Source organism: Meleagris gallopavo, chromosome 7 (assembly GCF_905368555.1).
Source record: "Meleagris gallopavo chromosome 7, MGAL_WU_HG_1.1, whole genome shotgun sequence".
Lineage (NCBI taxonomy): Eukaryota > Metazoa > Chordata > Aves > Galliformes > Phasianidae > Meleagris > Meleagris gallopavo.
Window position 1 is genome coordinate 5,370,636 of NC_139410.1, and position 17,288 is coordinate 5,387,923.

General features: G+C 40.4%; 1 protein-coding gene across 21 annotated transcripts in view; it reads right to left on the bottom strand.

The window, feature by feature from the left end:
* Positions 1-1,526: 1,526 nt before the first annotated feature.
* IKZF2 (IKAROS family zinc finger 2) overlaps positions 1,527-17,288 on the bottom strand; it is a 112,193-nt gene continuing 96,431 nt past the window's right edge. For 19 of the 21 annotated variants that reach the window (XM_085228708.1, XM_085228711.1, XM_085228705.1 and 16 more), the window contains 2 exons: positions 16,071-16,214; positions 1,527-11,079 (listed from right to left, as the gene is read on the bottom strand). In XM_085228708.1, coding sequence (XP_085084834.1) covers positions 10,355-11,079; positions 16,071-16,214 — 869 coding nt within the window. In that variant the 3' untranslated portion in view covers positions 1,527-10,354. The remainder of the gene's footprint in view (positions 11,080-16,070; positions 16,215-17,288) is intronic. The other 2 variants (XM_085228709.1, XM_085228706.1) reach the window with 1 other exon arrangement.

A 17,288-nucleotide genomic window follows, 5' to 3' on the forward strand; every position in this document is an offset into this window, starting at 1 on the left:
GTGCTGGGCAGTTAGGTCAGAAATATGTGGCTTACCTCGTTATTAGACTGATCCCTGAAGGGCAGTGCTGCAGTCCAGAAGGCCCACTGCAATTACATCATTAGATCCAACAGAGAAGGCACGGAGAGAACTGTCAAGTTTTTTGAAACCTGTTGCCTCCCCTACCCCAAATGAAGGCACGATGACAGCAGAATATGCAGACATTGGTTGATAATCAGGAAAGTGCTATTTTTCAATAGAGCAATGGCTTTTTCCAGCAAAAATGCTGCAGGGGAAGGATTAGACGTGATTTCCTACTGCTTAAATAGAGCCAAAATGGTGAGGGTTGACCTTGAAGGGTGTTCTTGAGAAATAGGCAATGGCAAACTCTCGTGTGACTTGCACCCATCTGTACACATGAACAAGCGAGAACGCTGGACCTCAATGACTACCAGCAGATTTCTAAGACTTCATTCTTCCCCAGTAACACCAGGTCACGCACAGACTCTTACAAGTGCAGACAAACGACTCATTAGCCCTAATGATTACAGCTCATTCAGCTTCTACCTAAGGTTCCTCTCCTTATCTTCTCCAAACCTTACCCGAAGCATGTACAGTCAAGGAAAAGATCTCCACCATATATGTAAGGGGTCAACCCATCTTTTCAGCCTGACAATGGCACAACCTAATTCCTATGCATAGAATATTGGGACTATCAAATTACCTGACTCTTGGGTTCTTTTGAAGCAAAACCAAGGAGCTGGCAATCCTGAGTGAAGGAAAACAGGGCCATTCCTCCGAGACAATATACATCAAGCAAACTTAGAAGATGAAGTTTTATTCAGATGATACCTGAAACATTTTCCTTTCTCACGTCAATGATGTACACTTTTATTACCAGGGAGAGGCCGGTTAATCTTTAACCAAGAATTTACAATTCTTAAAACAAATAACCAAACTTTTATTCAGGAGAGGTGGGTTTTTTGGCTTGTTTGTTGGTTTTTTGTATCATGAATGCCACCAGATTGACAGCCGTGTTACACAAGTAAGAGTGAGTTGAGCAATGTGAACTGCCCTATAAATCCATACTCATAAGACGGCCCCTGGACACAGCACAGGGGAACTGAGCCAAAAACCCAAGCTGAGGGAAAGAGTCAAAGTAGTCTCTTAAGTGATCTCAGCGTTTTTCAAAACAGGTTGGACCTCAGGCCACTAACTCATACCAAAAGCATGGCAGCCCAAGTGTCAGGTAAGTGATGCACCATATCACAGAATAGCACGTGAGAGGGAACGCTTGTCCAACTCTGAAAAACTTCATACGCTGAAGTTGATGGAAAGATTGTTAGCCTCAGTGCACATCAAAGTGGATTTTGGCCCCATTCCCCGGTCTCATAACCCATACTCATAACCCCAACTCGTAACTCATTCAGCCTCTCCACTTAGCTAATAGGATTTGTTACCAGGTACGAAACGTGATTCCTTTCAGGTGCAAAATTGCCATTCATGTTTCCTGCTGAGAGAAAGAAAAATGTATGCATACACCAATATTTCCAGAAAGCTTGAATGGAAAACCCTTTCATGTCAGAAGTTTATTTTTATTGGTAAAATATTAAATAATATACAGAATTAAAAACTGCACTTACACTTCTGAGAAGAAATAATTCTTGGACAAATTATATGCTTGTTCCTGAGATTCCCTACATTTATTCCAGTAGCTGTGCACTCAAGACAGTACAAACCTTTATAATATAATCCTTTTCACAAAGTATTACAAAGTTTCTGCAGCTTCTTTTTATTTATACACACATACAGACTCACACTCTCACGTGGCTGCACAACACTCACACATGTACAGAGCACACACATACAGACGTGGAACCATATGTATGCATGTAGACTAAGGTGGAAAATAAAATCAAAATAAGTCCCATAGTTCAGTCTACAGCAGTGAAACTCTTTAGCAGAGGGATACGGGTTTACATCGGGGTTGCTCACATGCACCACTGCAACAGTGATCATTTCTGAACTCCTTTACAAGAGCAGGATGTTCCAATTTCCAAGAAAAGCAGTGGGGCAAATCTCAGTGTGTTCACTGCGTTTTGGAGTAAATTCTGTTTTTAATTTGTTTTGGAGTAAATTCTGTTTTTAATTTATTGGTGGTTTTTTTTTTTTTTTTTTTTTAAGATTTCTCAGATTTGAATATTTGTCACAAAACTAAAAATCCTGGCCTGGGAGGAACCAGGACCAACATGTAATTCGGCACGCGAGTGGGCAGAGAGCAGCTCCCCATGTCACAAAAGATGCCCAGACAAATGGGTCAAGATCTGAAATTACATTCGCAAGATTTTTGCGCTTTGCTACAACCCCATTGCTCCAGTGTGGTCCCTGTTGGAGGGGGAACCTATACAGCCTACAGCAGATTACCAGAATTTGGCCCTAAAAGCGTGAACCCGTGGGCAGTCACCCACAGAATGCACTTTTCTTCTTCAACTCAGACAGCCGAGTCTGGGGAAACATTTTGGCAATCCATCAGAATGAGATATGGTCTCCTCACCTTTGTTATTTTTAAAAAGGAATATCTTAAATACAAATTTAAGAGACAAAAGTGGCTCCTGTGCATGCGCAGCAACTGCCTTTCCAAGAATCTCAATGGGGTTTTTCTTTTTTGTTACGTACCTAAATACATATTTACAGAACAGCGGTTTCAGTCTACCGGGGGAAAGGGGGGAAAAAAGGCATTAAAAATACGCTATATATAAATATGTATAGTATGTAAAACAAGTCCCATCTAAACATATATAAGACAAGGACAACTGTAAAGAAGCTTTTCTGGTCTCTCAGGTAGATAAAGGACACAAGTCCTGTAATTCTTACGCAGGCAAATCTCTCCCATTAGAGCAAATGGAAGCTTTGCCTTAGCTAAGAGCTTAGGCCTAATCCAAAATCCATCATCAAACTCAATGAGAGTCTCCACTGAGTGGGTTTTGGATCGGACCAAGCCATCTTTTTATTTTCTGTTATTTTTCCATAAACATCAATATTAAGTGCTTGTTTTCTTTTTTTCTTTTTTCTTCTTCTTCTTCTTTTTTTTTTTTTTTTTTTAAGGAAGAAAAGAAAGCTGCAATTAGAAAAGGAAGGAAGAGGCAAGAATACATTTGTCCTCAGTTCAGACCACTGGATGTGTTTCAGTGCCGAATACAAGCAGAGTTAAGGGCTGGGCTTCTGTCTTAACCTACAGCTTCTCACTTTCTGTCAGCCAAAATCTGAATTTATGTACTTATTCAAAACTTATCTTTGAATGTATTTAAGATAGAGCATTTTGCTTCACTGATTTGTTGTTGACTGAGGAAAGGAAAAGGAAACCATAGTACATTAATAAGACATCAGGGGAAGTATTGCACTTGAACCAAAAAATACCCCTAACAAGGTGGTTTTCTTTGTGACTTTCTTTTTAAACTAATATAAGCGAATCATCCATGTCTGCAATGAGCAATTTTTAGAAAGCAAGACCCAAGAATGAAGTATAAGAAGGAAATTTGGGGTTGATAACCCCCACCCTGGAATACAACAGTAGTAAAACTTTTAAAGCATTTTCTTCCAACAGGAAAAAAAAAATTATATGACTTTTTCTTTTTACTTTACAATGTTAAATCTTTCTAAACATTTGCATTAAAAGTTTCCAGTTTCTCATAAAAAGATATACATTTTAGGAAAAAAAATAAACCAGAAAATAAAAATAACTAAAAAGGAAGGCAAATATACAGTATTATAATTACATCACTGCAAAGTCATCTCCGAAGGTACCCTAGGTCTTTAAAGTGTTACAAAGAGTACATACCTTAATATTTTTTCTCAATTCAACTATGTTTTTTTCTTTTTCCTGTTTTTAATATAAAACTACACTTGAGTACAAAAATATGTAAACAGACTGTACAGCCAATGAACAAAAACACACACACACACACACAAAAAAAGCCCTAAACAGCCCCAAGCTACAGGAGATAAGAGCAGGCCCAGACTTAAAGCTAAGAGAAGGAAAAGGGGGAGAAAGAGAAAACAACTGAAAACCAAAGGAAACTGCTACATGACAGAGGAAGGGAACACGTTCAAGCTCTGAGAACACTTGACAATTAGTAAAAAGGATTGATCACAGTTTCAGAATCTGAACTACAACAACAAAAAAAAAAAACACAACCAAAAGTCCTTCCCTTGTTACAGCGTGCTCAGAAACGAACATCCATTTCCAGTAAGCAATGTCAAATCCCAGTAAGTGCATAGTTGGGGATTCAGTGACCTCTACCCCTTGAAGAAGCTTTTCTTATTCCACGTCACTTGAGGTAAAGCTAAATGGCCCAATTTACTGCAAACTGGCCTCTTTGTGCCAATAACGGCATCATGCTCTCCCCTCTGCTTCCTCGCAGGAGGCTCCCATATTTCACATCAGTGGACAACGTGGACTGCAGGCTGCCAGCACGCACGTACTGCTGGGCAGAAAGGATTAAGGCTGCTACAGACACACCTGTGGATTTGCCTTCACCACAGAACCCTGCTATTGGGTGCTGCCAACAAAGAGCTGGTGGAAATTGCTGCACTGTACCACTCAGCAAGGAAAGCCCTAATCTAATCTAACACATTAAGCACAGGGTTAACTGCAAAGCTTTTTTTTTTTTTTTTTTTTTTTTTGCTTTTTTTTTTTTTTAACTGCAAATAATATTAGGATGGTCACTGCTGACCAACAGTATGTCTCATGATGTAAAGGAAAGGGATTCGCAGCAGGAGAGCATAGGCAGCTGTACTTCCAAACAGGGATCCATGTGAGCAGGGCAGTAAACACCATTCTGAGGGCTGGATGTGAACTGAAGTAACTGGGATTGCTGCATGAGCCTAGAACAGGAAATTGCCAATGCTCTCCCTGGCCGATCCTTCAGCCCTTTTCTTAAAGGGATAAAAGAGAATACTGTCGCTACAGAGCAAATTCTGCCTCTTCTTTCCCTAATTCCTTATCCATCCTCCCAACAGGATGGTCAGCCCCAGCAGACATGTGCCAAGGAGCTGGCACTAGACTCAACCTGTGCCAGCACTCGCTGATGCTGCAGGTAAAATCATCAGGTCTGAAATGAGGACACCAGCCCGCCAGGAAAGCACCAAAACAATTCTGCACTTCTCATCCAAGTATGCCAGCTCATAAACCCATACACAAGGGAGCAAGCTCCTGCTGGTCTCCAACACACACCTCTCCCTCCCATAACATCACCCAGATGGGTTTCTCCTTGCTCTGTTCCAACAACTGGGGTGGCACTGGCATCATGGTCTCATCTTCCAACGCTCAGTCGGTTGGGATCAGCCCTATAGACCTGCTCCAGCTGGATGCTGGATGCATCTGGCCAGGATGACTGCAGCTCTTCCCACTCCTGCAGCCTCCTCCTGCACACCTCACAGCTAAACACTAGCACAGCTCCCTCCCGACCCAGCAGCCTGGGATCTGCCTTGCCCATGGTACGAGAAGGGGTTTTTACTTTGGGTTGGCTCTTGTTGTGCATTCTGAAAGGGCAGGGCAAGATACCATGAATGACATGGTCAACTTTCAAAATGCGTTTTAAAAAGGCACGTTTACAATAAAGCATATATCTAATTATATAATACCATATATATAAATATACTTTCTCAACATCTCCAACTGCTCTAGACCGCAAGTCATTGTTGCCATCTATTTTTGTTTTTAAAGGATACTAAGCCAAGCAAAGATGCACATTTCTAGCATCAAAGTCAATTTCATCACACTCTTCCTAAAATCCCCTCCTTGAGTTTAGTTGATTCAGGTAACAGTGCAGCCTCCCTTATCCCTCCTTATTACATTATAATGCACAGCCAGAGTTAAGTAAAAGGAATATTACCTCTTGAAGGAACTGCATTAGCACTGCTCCTGTCCTTGGCTGAAGTAAGCACCTTTCCCTACATTGTCTCCAAAGCTTTTCTCTGGAGGAAGGACTGTTCTCTGTCATCTTTCACAACGTGATCTCAAATAAGAAAATAAAAAAACACAACAGTTCAGGACCTAGACAAGAGTAATAATACCCTACTGAAGGCCAGTTTTCAAGGGTTTGGTTGGGTTCATGGTCTTCCTCTTCCTCCTGACAGCCCCAGTTTAGGAGTACCTTTGTAAACAGAAATGTGGGAATTCTTGAAAAATAGAGAATTTCTTCACCTATAAGTAAATATACACTACTTCCACATGGCAACTTGTGAGCTGTCCTCTCAGATTGCAGAAATTACTACTACAATTTAAGAAAAACAAAAACAAAAAAAGGCCAGTTTACAAATTCAGATTCTTTCTCTGTGGATCAATAGTTGTTGAAGCCCGGACACCTTTCTCATCAATTCATAGATGGAAGCACTTTTTAAGGAGAATAAAATTATTTTAATCTCATAAGTTACTGAGTAAAGAGCTGGCTTTGCTGAAAAATGCTATATATTTTGATGTGCACTCCTAACTGACTGCAATGAAGGGTGGCTGTAAAATCCATTGACTGTAACAGCAGATATATAGATAATGCCCTTTGCTCCAGGAATATGGATCACATCAAGAGCACAATAAGCAGCCAGGCTTCTATGAGAATTAATAGGCTTGTGCTACTCTAAATTGAGGCAGAATCTTGCCATTTTGGATGTAAAAAGAAGCGAAAGGCTTTATTGGCAGGGATGTTTGCAGAAATGGCTTTTTTTTTTTTCCTTTCTTTTAATATAATGAAAATGAGGAATGTTCAGGAAGCCAATTCTGAATTTGCAAATGCACGTTCTTAACTGGAAACCCGATTCCAAGAATTTCAAGAAAGTCCAATAAAAGTCAGCCAGGTTCGATTTCAAACACCGAATACTTAGAACAATTGGATTTGCAGGCCAAGGATTATCTGCTGAAATTCCTAGTATGCTCTGAATGACTAATGAATTTGACAAAACTCAACAGCTTTTCTTCGAAAAGCTTGCATGCTTCCACAAAGGGGCAAAATGACTTACATAAAAACTCTCCATTAGTTTTTCCTAGGCCAATTAGGCATCTGCTTTTGAGGAACCAAGGATTGCTCCCTTCTCTCAACAGAAATGCCAAGTGGGAACTGAACACTAAAACAAACAGTAGTCCAAAACTTTGTTCAAAACTCAAATTGGAACTTAATCTCTTTTCTTTCCCTAATTCTAGGATGAAAAACTTCACTGAGCCTTCAGAAAAGGACACTGATAATAGAAACTAATGCAATCACTCATCTTCTTGCTCTCCAAAGAATGAAGGTTTTGGAAAGCAGTTTTAACAGTGTGTCCCCTTCCTCGTTCTCTGCTCCTGTAGCATCGACACACAGTACTTCTCCCATACAATTCCTGCATGCTGCCACTGGAATCAGGAGTTCGGCTTGACTGAAGCCAGCTACAACACAGCTGCGTCTCCCTCTCTGATGACTGAAGCACCTATAGGATATACACTGCAGAAGGTATTGATGAACCATCAGCAAATGAAAGAGCACTCTAACAAGCTGTGAATATAATTGTGAACAAATTATTTGTGGATACACAAACGATGGTCTGCCTTTCCCCAATCCCAGTGCTTTCCCAAGCACAAGCACAGTTTTTTTTAACACTTGTTCCCTAGTGCTAACTCTCTGAAAAAATCCAAAGCCCACATTCTTCCCACTGACCGGAGGGGAGAAAGGACTGTTAAATCTCCCACAGACAGAAAATGATCCTCAGCCACCCTTCTTTTCGTACAGATGAGTCTTTTCAGAGCCCCAGGCAAGCCCAGTGACTTTCAGCATCCTTCCCTTTTCACAACGTTCCTAAACACCCTTTGCTGCCCAAGCAGAAATAACAACTGCCTCCCCCCAACCCCTTGTGACGTGCGGTAAAAGTAACTCCCTTCTTCTGGATTTCCAAACACCTGATGATGCAGAGCACAGCTCCTAAGCCATTTTCCATTGCTCCAGTGAACCAGCCATACAGGAAGGAAGCCATGCCCTACAGCATCTCCTTTTTCTCCTGCACCAACTCATTTGATTGCACCAAGCATAAGGGAATGAGAACAGCCTGGAGGACAGCAGCAACTTTCTCTATGTTAGAATAAGGAAAGAAGGAGGAGGAGGAACCCAACAACGTTTAGAACAATGTTGGGAATAGGTCTTTAAATCTGTCTCTCCAAAGCCCGTATATTCCCAGCCTTGAGAGCTCTCACATTACACCAGATGACATTTCTCTCCATATTGTATTATAATTAATAGGCTACTGCAAGACTTTACCAGCTCCTACTTAATAGCATTTCAGTGCTGGGAAGCAGTCATCAGGTAATCTGGCCATGATCTACTGTATCCTTTCTAAACGCAGGTTCTGGCTGCCAAGAATGTCACCATAAAAAGATTTCAATCGATACCACTCAGCTCCTACTTTCAAATACTCCAGGTCTAGGAAGACAAAGAAAAAAAAACCAACCAAACAGTACCCTCCAAACAAAGAGTAAACTGGCACGTGTATGGTGTACGCAGATTGAAGTGAGCAGATGGGAACTCATTATGGCCTGATCTTGCTCCCTCTCTTATACTTTAGTTACTTTATATTTTGGAGCAGGTCTCACTGAGCGCATGGAGACCACTTGCATGGAGGGGGTTAAACTCATGCAATTCTTTCCATTCTCAAGCTGTGCTCTTGTTGCACAACAACAACATTTCAATTGTGATTGGTACAAACAGTTGGGTTTCAATGGCAATCTGTCGCATAGGTTTAAGCCCAGTTTTTAGCTGATGCAACCTGCAACTTGGGTGGTTGCTGGCTTTGTTACTTTTGGGGAGAGAAACAAAGGAAGGAACACATAAATAAATTATGAATAGAAATGAAATTTGAATTGAAATCAAAGCACAGAACCTCCATGCATCAATTGCTGAAGATGCAGGGAAGGTCATATGCGATTGTGTGTTTGCAGAGCTGGTGTGCTCCCCAAGAGCAAAGGCCATTCAGCAAAACCTGTGCTTTCACTCCTATATTAAAGGACAGTTGATGACATGAAAACAAAAGGAAGTCACTGGTTCAGCAAATAAGATGTCAAGTACAGAAAAAATGATCAAGACTCAGATTCTGATGTGCCTAAAGTAGTTGGGGGAGCTCCATTAAATTCAGTGGAGCTAAGAGGATTAATGCTGGCCGATGATCTTGCCCCTCGTTCTTTCTCAGCTGCCAGTATTAGTTTAGGCTGTTGCCTAGAGGTTAACACTGTGATAATAGAATGAGAAAGTATTTATATAAGTGTATATAGATACAGAATTATATTAAATGAACACTTTGCTAGTAGTACTTTTGTTATTTTCAACTCTGTCATTTTAAAATAAAACTATTTTAGAAGAGCAGCAGAACCTCTTGAGTAAACTACAGACTCTCACCCACTCCTAGGCCACTTATGGTCCCAGAAGCAAGTTTAAACATTATTTGTAAATTAGATTTTTTTAAACCATAGGGTGTATCTAAATAATTAAGGCTCCCAAGGGTCTCTAAGAAGCCAGTGAGTCAACACATAGGCATGGAGTAACAGCAAATCAACAGTTCTAAAAAAGGTGCTTCATAAGTTAAGGAAAATAAAAATGCAGAGCCTCAGACTTAACCACAGAAGGCCCTCAGACTTATGAAACTAAACTGCTGTTATGTAGTACAGTGTTAAGACTTACGTTTCTTTTCTTTTTTTCTTCTTTTTTTTTTTTCCCTTTTTTTTTTTCCTTTACATTCTAGAGAGGCAATACACACTGCGTCCAGGAAAAAAGCTCACCCTAGAAAGTAATTTTGAAAGGAATGATGATTTTGATTGATGCTCCTAAGTTCCTAAGCAGTTTTGCTTTAAAAATAATTGTTCATTCTGCAAAATAAGGAATTCCAGCCACCGAAACCCCACGCCATATCTGCACATAGAAAAAAAGGCTCTCCTCTGAAATGTTTCTGTTTGTCTGAAATTACGAATGAGTGGCAACTCGTCAAGACTTTAAAGCACCTAGCAGGGTTGAGCAACATCCCAAAATAGGACATGATATACAGCTGAGACAGAAACAGACTGCCTTTCAGCTCCCACAAAAAACACATCAGGTCACTCCCCAACAAGTGACAGCAACAACAACCCCCCCCTTTTACCCTTCCCCTTCCTTCTTTCCATTCTTAAGCCGGGCAAAGCAAATGAAATTGAGTCCACAAAAAAAATAAGGTTAACAATAATATTAATTAAACAACAGCAACAACAACAACAGCAACAACAACAACAAAACAGGCGTATCAATGTCTGAGGAAAAGTGGGACTGTAAGTGCAGTATTTCTTCATGTGCAGTTCTTCTACTTCATAAGAGTCCCCTTTGGATGAGAAGGCCTAGTGGAATGTGTGCTCCCCTCGAACAATGTGCGATGAGAACTCATAGCGGTCCTGGCTTCGGTAGCCACAGATGTTGCACTCCAGCGGGTCCCGGTAGCCGTGGCAGCCCATGTGGATGGTGTACATGACGTGGTCCAGGAAAAGAACGCGACAGTGCTCACACTTGAAAGCCCTGATCTGCTCCCCTTCTCCATTGATGACCTTGTAGATATCCTTTAAAGAGCCCTTAGAAGCTTTTGTGGCATCCAAAGCCTTGGCATCCTCCTTCATATAAGCCGGGCTTGGCTTCCTCTTGGGGTTTAAGGCAGAGTTTCCTTGGTAGGACTGGCGGTCTTCGTGGCTGCTCTCTGAGTCAGTAGAATCCAGGCAGCTATTGCTAGGGGAGCCCTCTCTATCTTGGGTTCGACTCTTTGGTCTGATGAGGGAGATCGGGCCATCCATGTTATTCTCGTGACTGTCAGCTGTTTCCCTGCTAATGGGCCTTTCTATCCTGTTAGGATGATAGACCTGAGCATAAGGTGAGCTGCTGACTGGAGCCACCTCTGCAATTGTGCTTGGTGTGTGCTGCATCAGGGGGTGAAGTGAGTCAGCTCCAAGGTAGGCGATTGCATTGTGGATGGCTTGGTCCATCATTTGAGACTGTATCAGCTCAGACTCCTTCTCATAGGATAGGTTCATATCAAAGTGAATATCTGGATAGCCAAGTCTCATGAGCTTTTCACCTAAAGGGACAAGAGGAAATGAATGAGAAAAATCCATGCAGTCACTCCAAGGTTTCATTGTAAAAGGGATGAAGGAGGACAGAAAATCTCAGCTTGAAGCGAAATGCACTCCAGAGTCCAAAGCTGGCCACAGAATGAAGCAAATAATGTGAGCACCTGACATCTTCTGTCCAAGGTAAAGTACTTCTGCTGCTCATCCCCTTAATAAGAAAATACCTACCCCCAATTAGAAAGAAAAAAAAAAAAAAGACAAAAAAGCCCTGCATCTGTTTAGGTAGGAAAACATGAAAGGTAAATCACACACATAGCTCAGTTTGATTTGGTAAAAGGCAAAAGTGACCTTCATTGCCATAGGATAAACACACTTAGAATGATGATGAAAGCTGACTGATTCATCACTGTGTGAGTCCAAATTCACATATTTTCAGTGGCATTACAGGTACATGCAATCACAACCACAAACAGGTAGATTAAGCTAGTTACAGGGCATGATGCAGATTACAGATTTCCTTTAAAGTTAACAGACTTCCAGCTGCTTACATTGGGACACAGCGCAGCAGTACTGCTTTTCCAGCGATGGCTTTAGAGAGTCAGCAAAAGGAAAGTTCATATAATAACTCCTTTTAATTAAATAGAAAAGATTATATGCATAACCATATGTCTGAGATACAAGATACACACTCACCCACATGTGTTCACACACATGAACATTAGTTAACAGTTCATTTTTTAAACTGATTTTACGAAGTCTGATAAATAATTTTGGTGGGTTTTCACTGTCTTTGTTACTTTTCACTGCCTCAGAACATAAAACCACACTTTTCTTCAATGGTGTAAGCTAATTAATTCAGAGAATCAATGCATACAACTAGTTAGGCTATCCAAGAACTAAGAAACCCAAAAAATCTATTACCTTTTGCCAAAATTGCTTGGAACAAAGTATGTATAAACCAACATAAGAAAGAAACAGAACTGTAATCCCAAATCTCTTCCAAATAGCATTAGTACATTTCAACACAGCTATCATTCGGCATTTTATTTTAGGCTATAATAATTCCTTCCATTTAGTGTGGCTTATCTTAAACTGATGCACAAAGAGAAATAATTTTACATTACCTGTGAAACAATCAGGTTATCTTTGGAGATGATGCATCCCTTTTGCTTGGGAACTTAGCCCTGATTAGCAAGGTAATTAAATGCAGGTTTAAAGAAAAGCACGTGAATATTCCTGGTCTCTTCAGCAGTACTGCTAGTGTGCTCGTGATTAGATACTATGTTTATATATCTAGATACATTTCCCTAAGGCTGGCTGTGTTACACTTAGAGCTCACAGGAAGAAAATATAACATAGAAAACTGTTTCTTTGTCATACTTGAGACATTTGGAAAAAAATACAGAAAAACCAAACGGTCATAGCTTTAGTTATCTAACATGGCTTAAGGATGACTCTTGTCAAACATCCTCTTTTCAGTACAATTGTGGCTGTCCTGCTGCCAATAGCATGGATGACATTTTAGCAGTCCACTTCCACTTGAAATGGAGCAGGTACTTCCCAGGTAGGGTGGGAAGAAAGCTGCAGGAGGCACGTGGTGTCTGGCATGGTGGGAGAAGGAAAAGAAAATGGAAAAGCCCCTCAGACCCTGTCACCTGCTCTGGTCACCCATATCAGTCCTGTATTTGAACAAGGAACTGGATCTGGTGGGAGGGTTTAATCCATTCCCCAAACATGCTCTCAATCCTTTGTAGTCTAGAGAGATCAGGAAATAACACTTGTCCTTTATGGATGACTTGGATGAATGACGCAGACATCATTTTGATTCCTTTTTTTCTTCCACATTTAGTGATTCCACCAGACAGCAGAGTAAATAGTAAATTGCCAGTGACCTGAATTATTCATTCCTTTAATTATGTTTCAAAGATGTCAGAGCCTTAAAAAATGGCATGACACACATAAAAGTAAAATAAATAACGTGGGGAGAAGAGGACATAAGATACAGAGCTCAGAAGAAATAAAAGCAAATCAATCTAACAGAGTTATCAATTTTAATTCCTCTTCAGCCAAACTTAAGACTAATCATTTTAATCATTTTACATTTTCATTCCAAACTATGCTTACATTCTGTATATTCTTGTCCTACATTACTCAAGTGGAAAAATAAACACTCTCCACTGTGGATCATCTTGTGACATTCAGAACAGGTTTCTGAAGCTAGATCAAGGATCAGAGTCACATCTGTCCTGTGATACCTGCATTTTGTCAAGTATCTACAGCAAATGCAATCTCTGACACTCTGGAGAAAGCCACAAGAAACCCTGGAAAAATCAGTTACAGTATTTACCACTGGATAAGTTTCTTTCTGACCCTTGGAGATTGCTGATCAGAAAGAGCAGTAAAGCATCGATAGATGTAGCATGCAAAGATTTGAGCTTATGCTTACATGACCTTCTCATAAACACCATTAAGTAGTTTTGGAAGGGTGCCCGATGTATGCATAGGAAAATTTCCTGCAATCAAGAGAACCATTACAAGTTCTTCCTGATAGAGTTGAACAATATTTCACTGGGGAGAAAATGGGAAGAAAAGTGAGGTCACTGTGAAAAAGAAAGGTAGCAAAGCACAGGCTCTGCTGGTTTTCAGCTCAGACACTGATGCCAGGAAAGATCAGAAACGGCAGAAAAATAAGATACGGTAAATATGAAAGAGGACACACCTTCCTCTACGGCTGAATCTGGATAAAAAGCTGCACGTCACATAGAACTCTGAATTCCTACCTCAGAAAAATGGAATACCAAGATGATCCGTTAGGGTTATAAAAGAAACAACTTCATCTTACAATGAAAAAGTACACCCTACTGAAGAGAATAACATAAAGCTACAGCGTATCTCATGCAAGGATTTCCAATTGCTAAGTTTGCCTTTGAAGACAGTAACAACGTATGACCATAAGCATGTGAATGGACTCTTCTTTTCTGGTCTGAAAGAGAGGCTGTCATTTGCAACCTCCAGGAACTGATTTTATTTATACCACTCAGTTGTGAGGTACACTTGTAACATGCAAAACTATACTGCTTATGGCAGCAGCATGAGTACTCCAAAGCAAGGGGAAGGAAGAGGGCCCCCACACCCTCGCAGATGAATTCTGTACCCTTGCAAAGATAACCTTTAAGAGGTATTGCAAATATAACTACATCTGAGTTTGTGCACAACTAAAGGGGAAAATAGAAAAAAAAGGTGAGGTGTGAACTGCCCTTCTTCCTTTCTGGGCTGTAAGAGGTCTGAAGTCTAGCACATCAATTTATATGTCAGCACAGACAACTATTTCACTGCTGATCACAATGTGCAGGGAAGTACAGCACTTACTAAGACAACACTATGGAAATCTGCCATGTCTACAATCTCTTACAGCTGGATTTGGTTTGACAGTAGAGAATCCTGCTCCTGTTGTCAGCCTTTTCAGCCCTAACTTGCACCACAGCAGTAAATTAAAACACAATACAAACCCTCCAGTAACAGCTTATAGTAATTCATTTCAGATCACTCAAAGAAAACAGATTAAGAATTAAGCTTTTATCTCAGGAAGACTAATAACAATATAGAAAAGAAACAGTTGCCCCCTAGCATTCCTTGCATGGGTTGGATTACTTCTTACCAAACCCTGTAAAGAAGGTGATGGAAAAGAAAGGGCATGAAAATTTTTAGTCGGTGCATGGAAGAAATCTAGCACTTGTATTTTAGGATGGCCAGCTGACTGTGAGCAGTCAGGTCAGTGTGTCAGTGGCCCCAGGTGAGATGCTGCATGCTGCTAGCCCTCTACAATTCAAAATCATGTAGGTTAGCTTAAAACCATCCAGAGCAGTGATTTAACAAACCCCTCTGAATCTCCATTTAGCCAAGGGGCAATGACTTTTCCTAATGGCTGTCTTAATTGCCTACAGTCCTTCAATCCTCTCTCCGCAGGTGTCCTCAGTTGTATACTCAGAATGAGTATACAACACCCTTAAAATCTATATATTGTCCTTCTAGGGAGTGAGTGTGGAAAACACATATTGCCTTAGTTCAGCATCTAGCAGCAAATACTTAGCCCAAATAACTCTGTCTTACCTCACCTCCTAACAAGTTCAACACTGCCTCAGTGACTGTGAAAAGTAGATTTAAGCTACAACTCAACACCAGTAACATTTTCCATGCCATAGAATCATCGAATCACTCAAGCTGGAAAAGACATTAAAAATCAAGTCCAACCACAACCTAACCATACTACCCTAACCCTAACAACCCTCCGCTAAATCATCTTCTTTTACGAGCTGAAGAACTTTAAGATGTCAGGATACAAAGCAAAGTAGGAATTCTGGGTCTAGGACTCTAAATTTGGTAATCAAAAGTGATCTAATACTGTTTTATATTCACACACTAAGAAATTTATCAGGTGCAGAACACTGCACTTGGAGCAAGCACTTCTTCTAACAGAAGCAATGTGATTTTGCTTCCTTATGCTAGTATTATCAGACCAGTTGTTTGCTAACTCTCAAGAATTACGACAAGTTACAAGTCATGAGATAATTCTTTTTTTTTTTCTTCACACACACATATGGAGGCAGATAATTACATGAGTCTTACTTTTTTACTTGCTGAGTGAGGAGAGGAAAAAATGACAAGTCTTTGTCAAAAAGACAAAGGGTCACGGAAAAGTTAACTAACAAAACAAAACAGACTTAAGGCACAGTAAAAAGCTCAGGATTTTGTAAGTAATTTTTTGTTATTATGGGGACCTCACTTTTGAATGGTCTGGACTGGCAAAACTAATTCTATTGTTTTCAGAATTTCTTGCTGTGCTTTAACCCATCTCAACTGTTGTCCCTCCCCACCACAATCATGTTCTGAGAGTGCTACTTTTCCCCTTGGTTTTTTTTTTTTTTTTGCTATCTTTCACAAGTCACTAGCAACCTACAGCTACACTCTAAAAATAATAAAAGGCGTATCTCAAGCTTACCCACAAACTTCTGTGGGGTGGAGCTTTTACGCTTTCCCAAGTTGCTTGTCAGCTTCTCTATAACAGCAGGTCTCTCAAAAGGCACCATAGGAATATTGTTGTCCATCACAGGCTCTTGTTCCTTACAATCTTCCATAGGAGGTACTACATAAAACCAAAAAATTGTATCAGACAAGTCTGGTCTACACTTGACAGATGACACAAAACATTTGAGCTCTGCTGACTGTGCAACAAGAGCAACACAAAATAAAGCAAGATGCAAGAACACAGTGGGCATTCAGAGAACACTCCCCTTTGAGCAGGCAGAGCCACACTTTTCCATCGCCTGTCTTTGGGAACATCTTATTTTGCAGAAGCTACACATTATGTATATTAAAGGACTTGTTTTGTTCTGAATACAGGATGTCCCACTGAGGAGAAAAGAGACCTACTGGTACATGGCACTTCAGAAAATTCCCTCTGTAGATCACATTTTCTGTTTTCCTCCCTCCAGCATGATCCCATGTTACCAGTGTAACTTTATGGCTATCTTTGTGGATTCACTTCATCACCTTATCTTGTTTATCATTCTTATTTTCTTATTACACTGATCTCAATGACTAGAAAACATACAATGGTTTTGCATTCCCTAAGACAGAGGCTTCCAAAATGAAGACCATATTTGTTAAGGTTTCTTTTATTTCTATCTATGAGACTAATTTCACCACACATTGCACTGAAATTGCAGGATTAACATTATATGGAAATTCCCTTTAGAACCAGTGAAAGAAACTAACAAGTTTTTGAACTAAAGCTTTTTTCCCATCAGACCTAACAATTGGTAAATGCAAGTCTTTTGCATCTCTCCTCCCACTATTTGCAACCTCTTACAGACACCAGAAGGGTCAGTGGTTCCACGCTGAGAATTAAGCTCAGAAAGCCTGAGTCATCCATGATACATGTCAAGTGTGATTCCATGTGTAGCTCTTCCCACTGCCCAGCAGCATATTGCTCCTCATTCTTCTTTAGAAGTACCAGGAGAACTCTGAGGAGGATCAAGCACTGCCTATGTGCCAGTGAGATGGTTAAGGTATTACAAAAAAAAGTTATTTGAGAATGAATAGCAGAGAAATAGGAAGTGGGATGATCTGCCAAAGAGTTCTTGTGATTTGGAAGCTGCGAGTGTCCCATCACATTCTCTTCATTAGGTAAATCTTCCAGTGGAGTCACAGCTGCTAT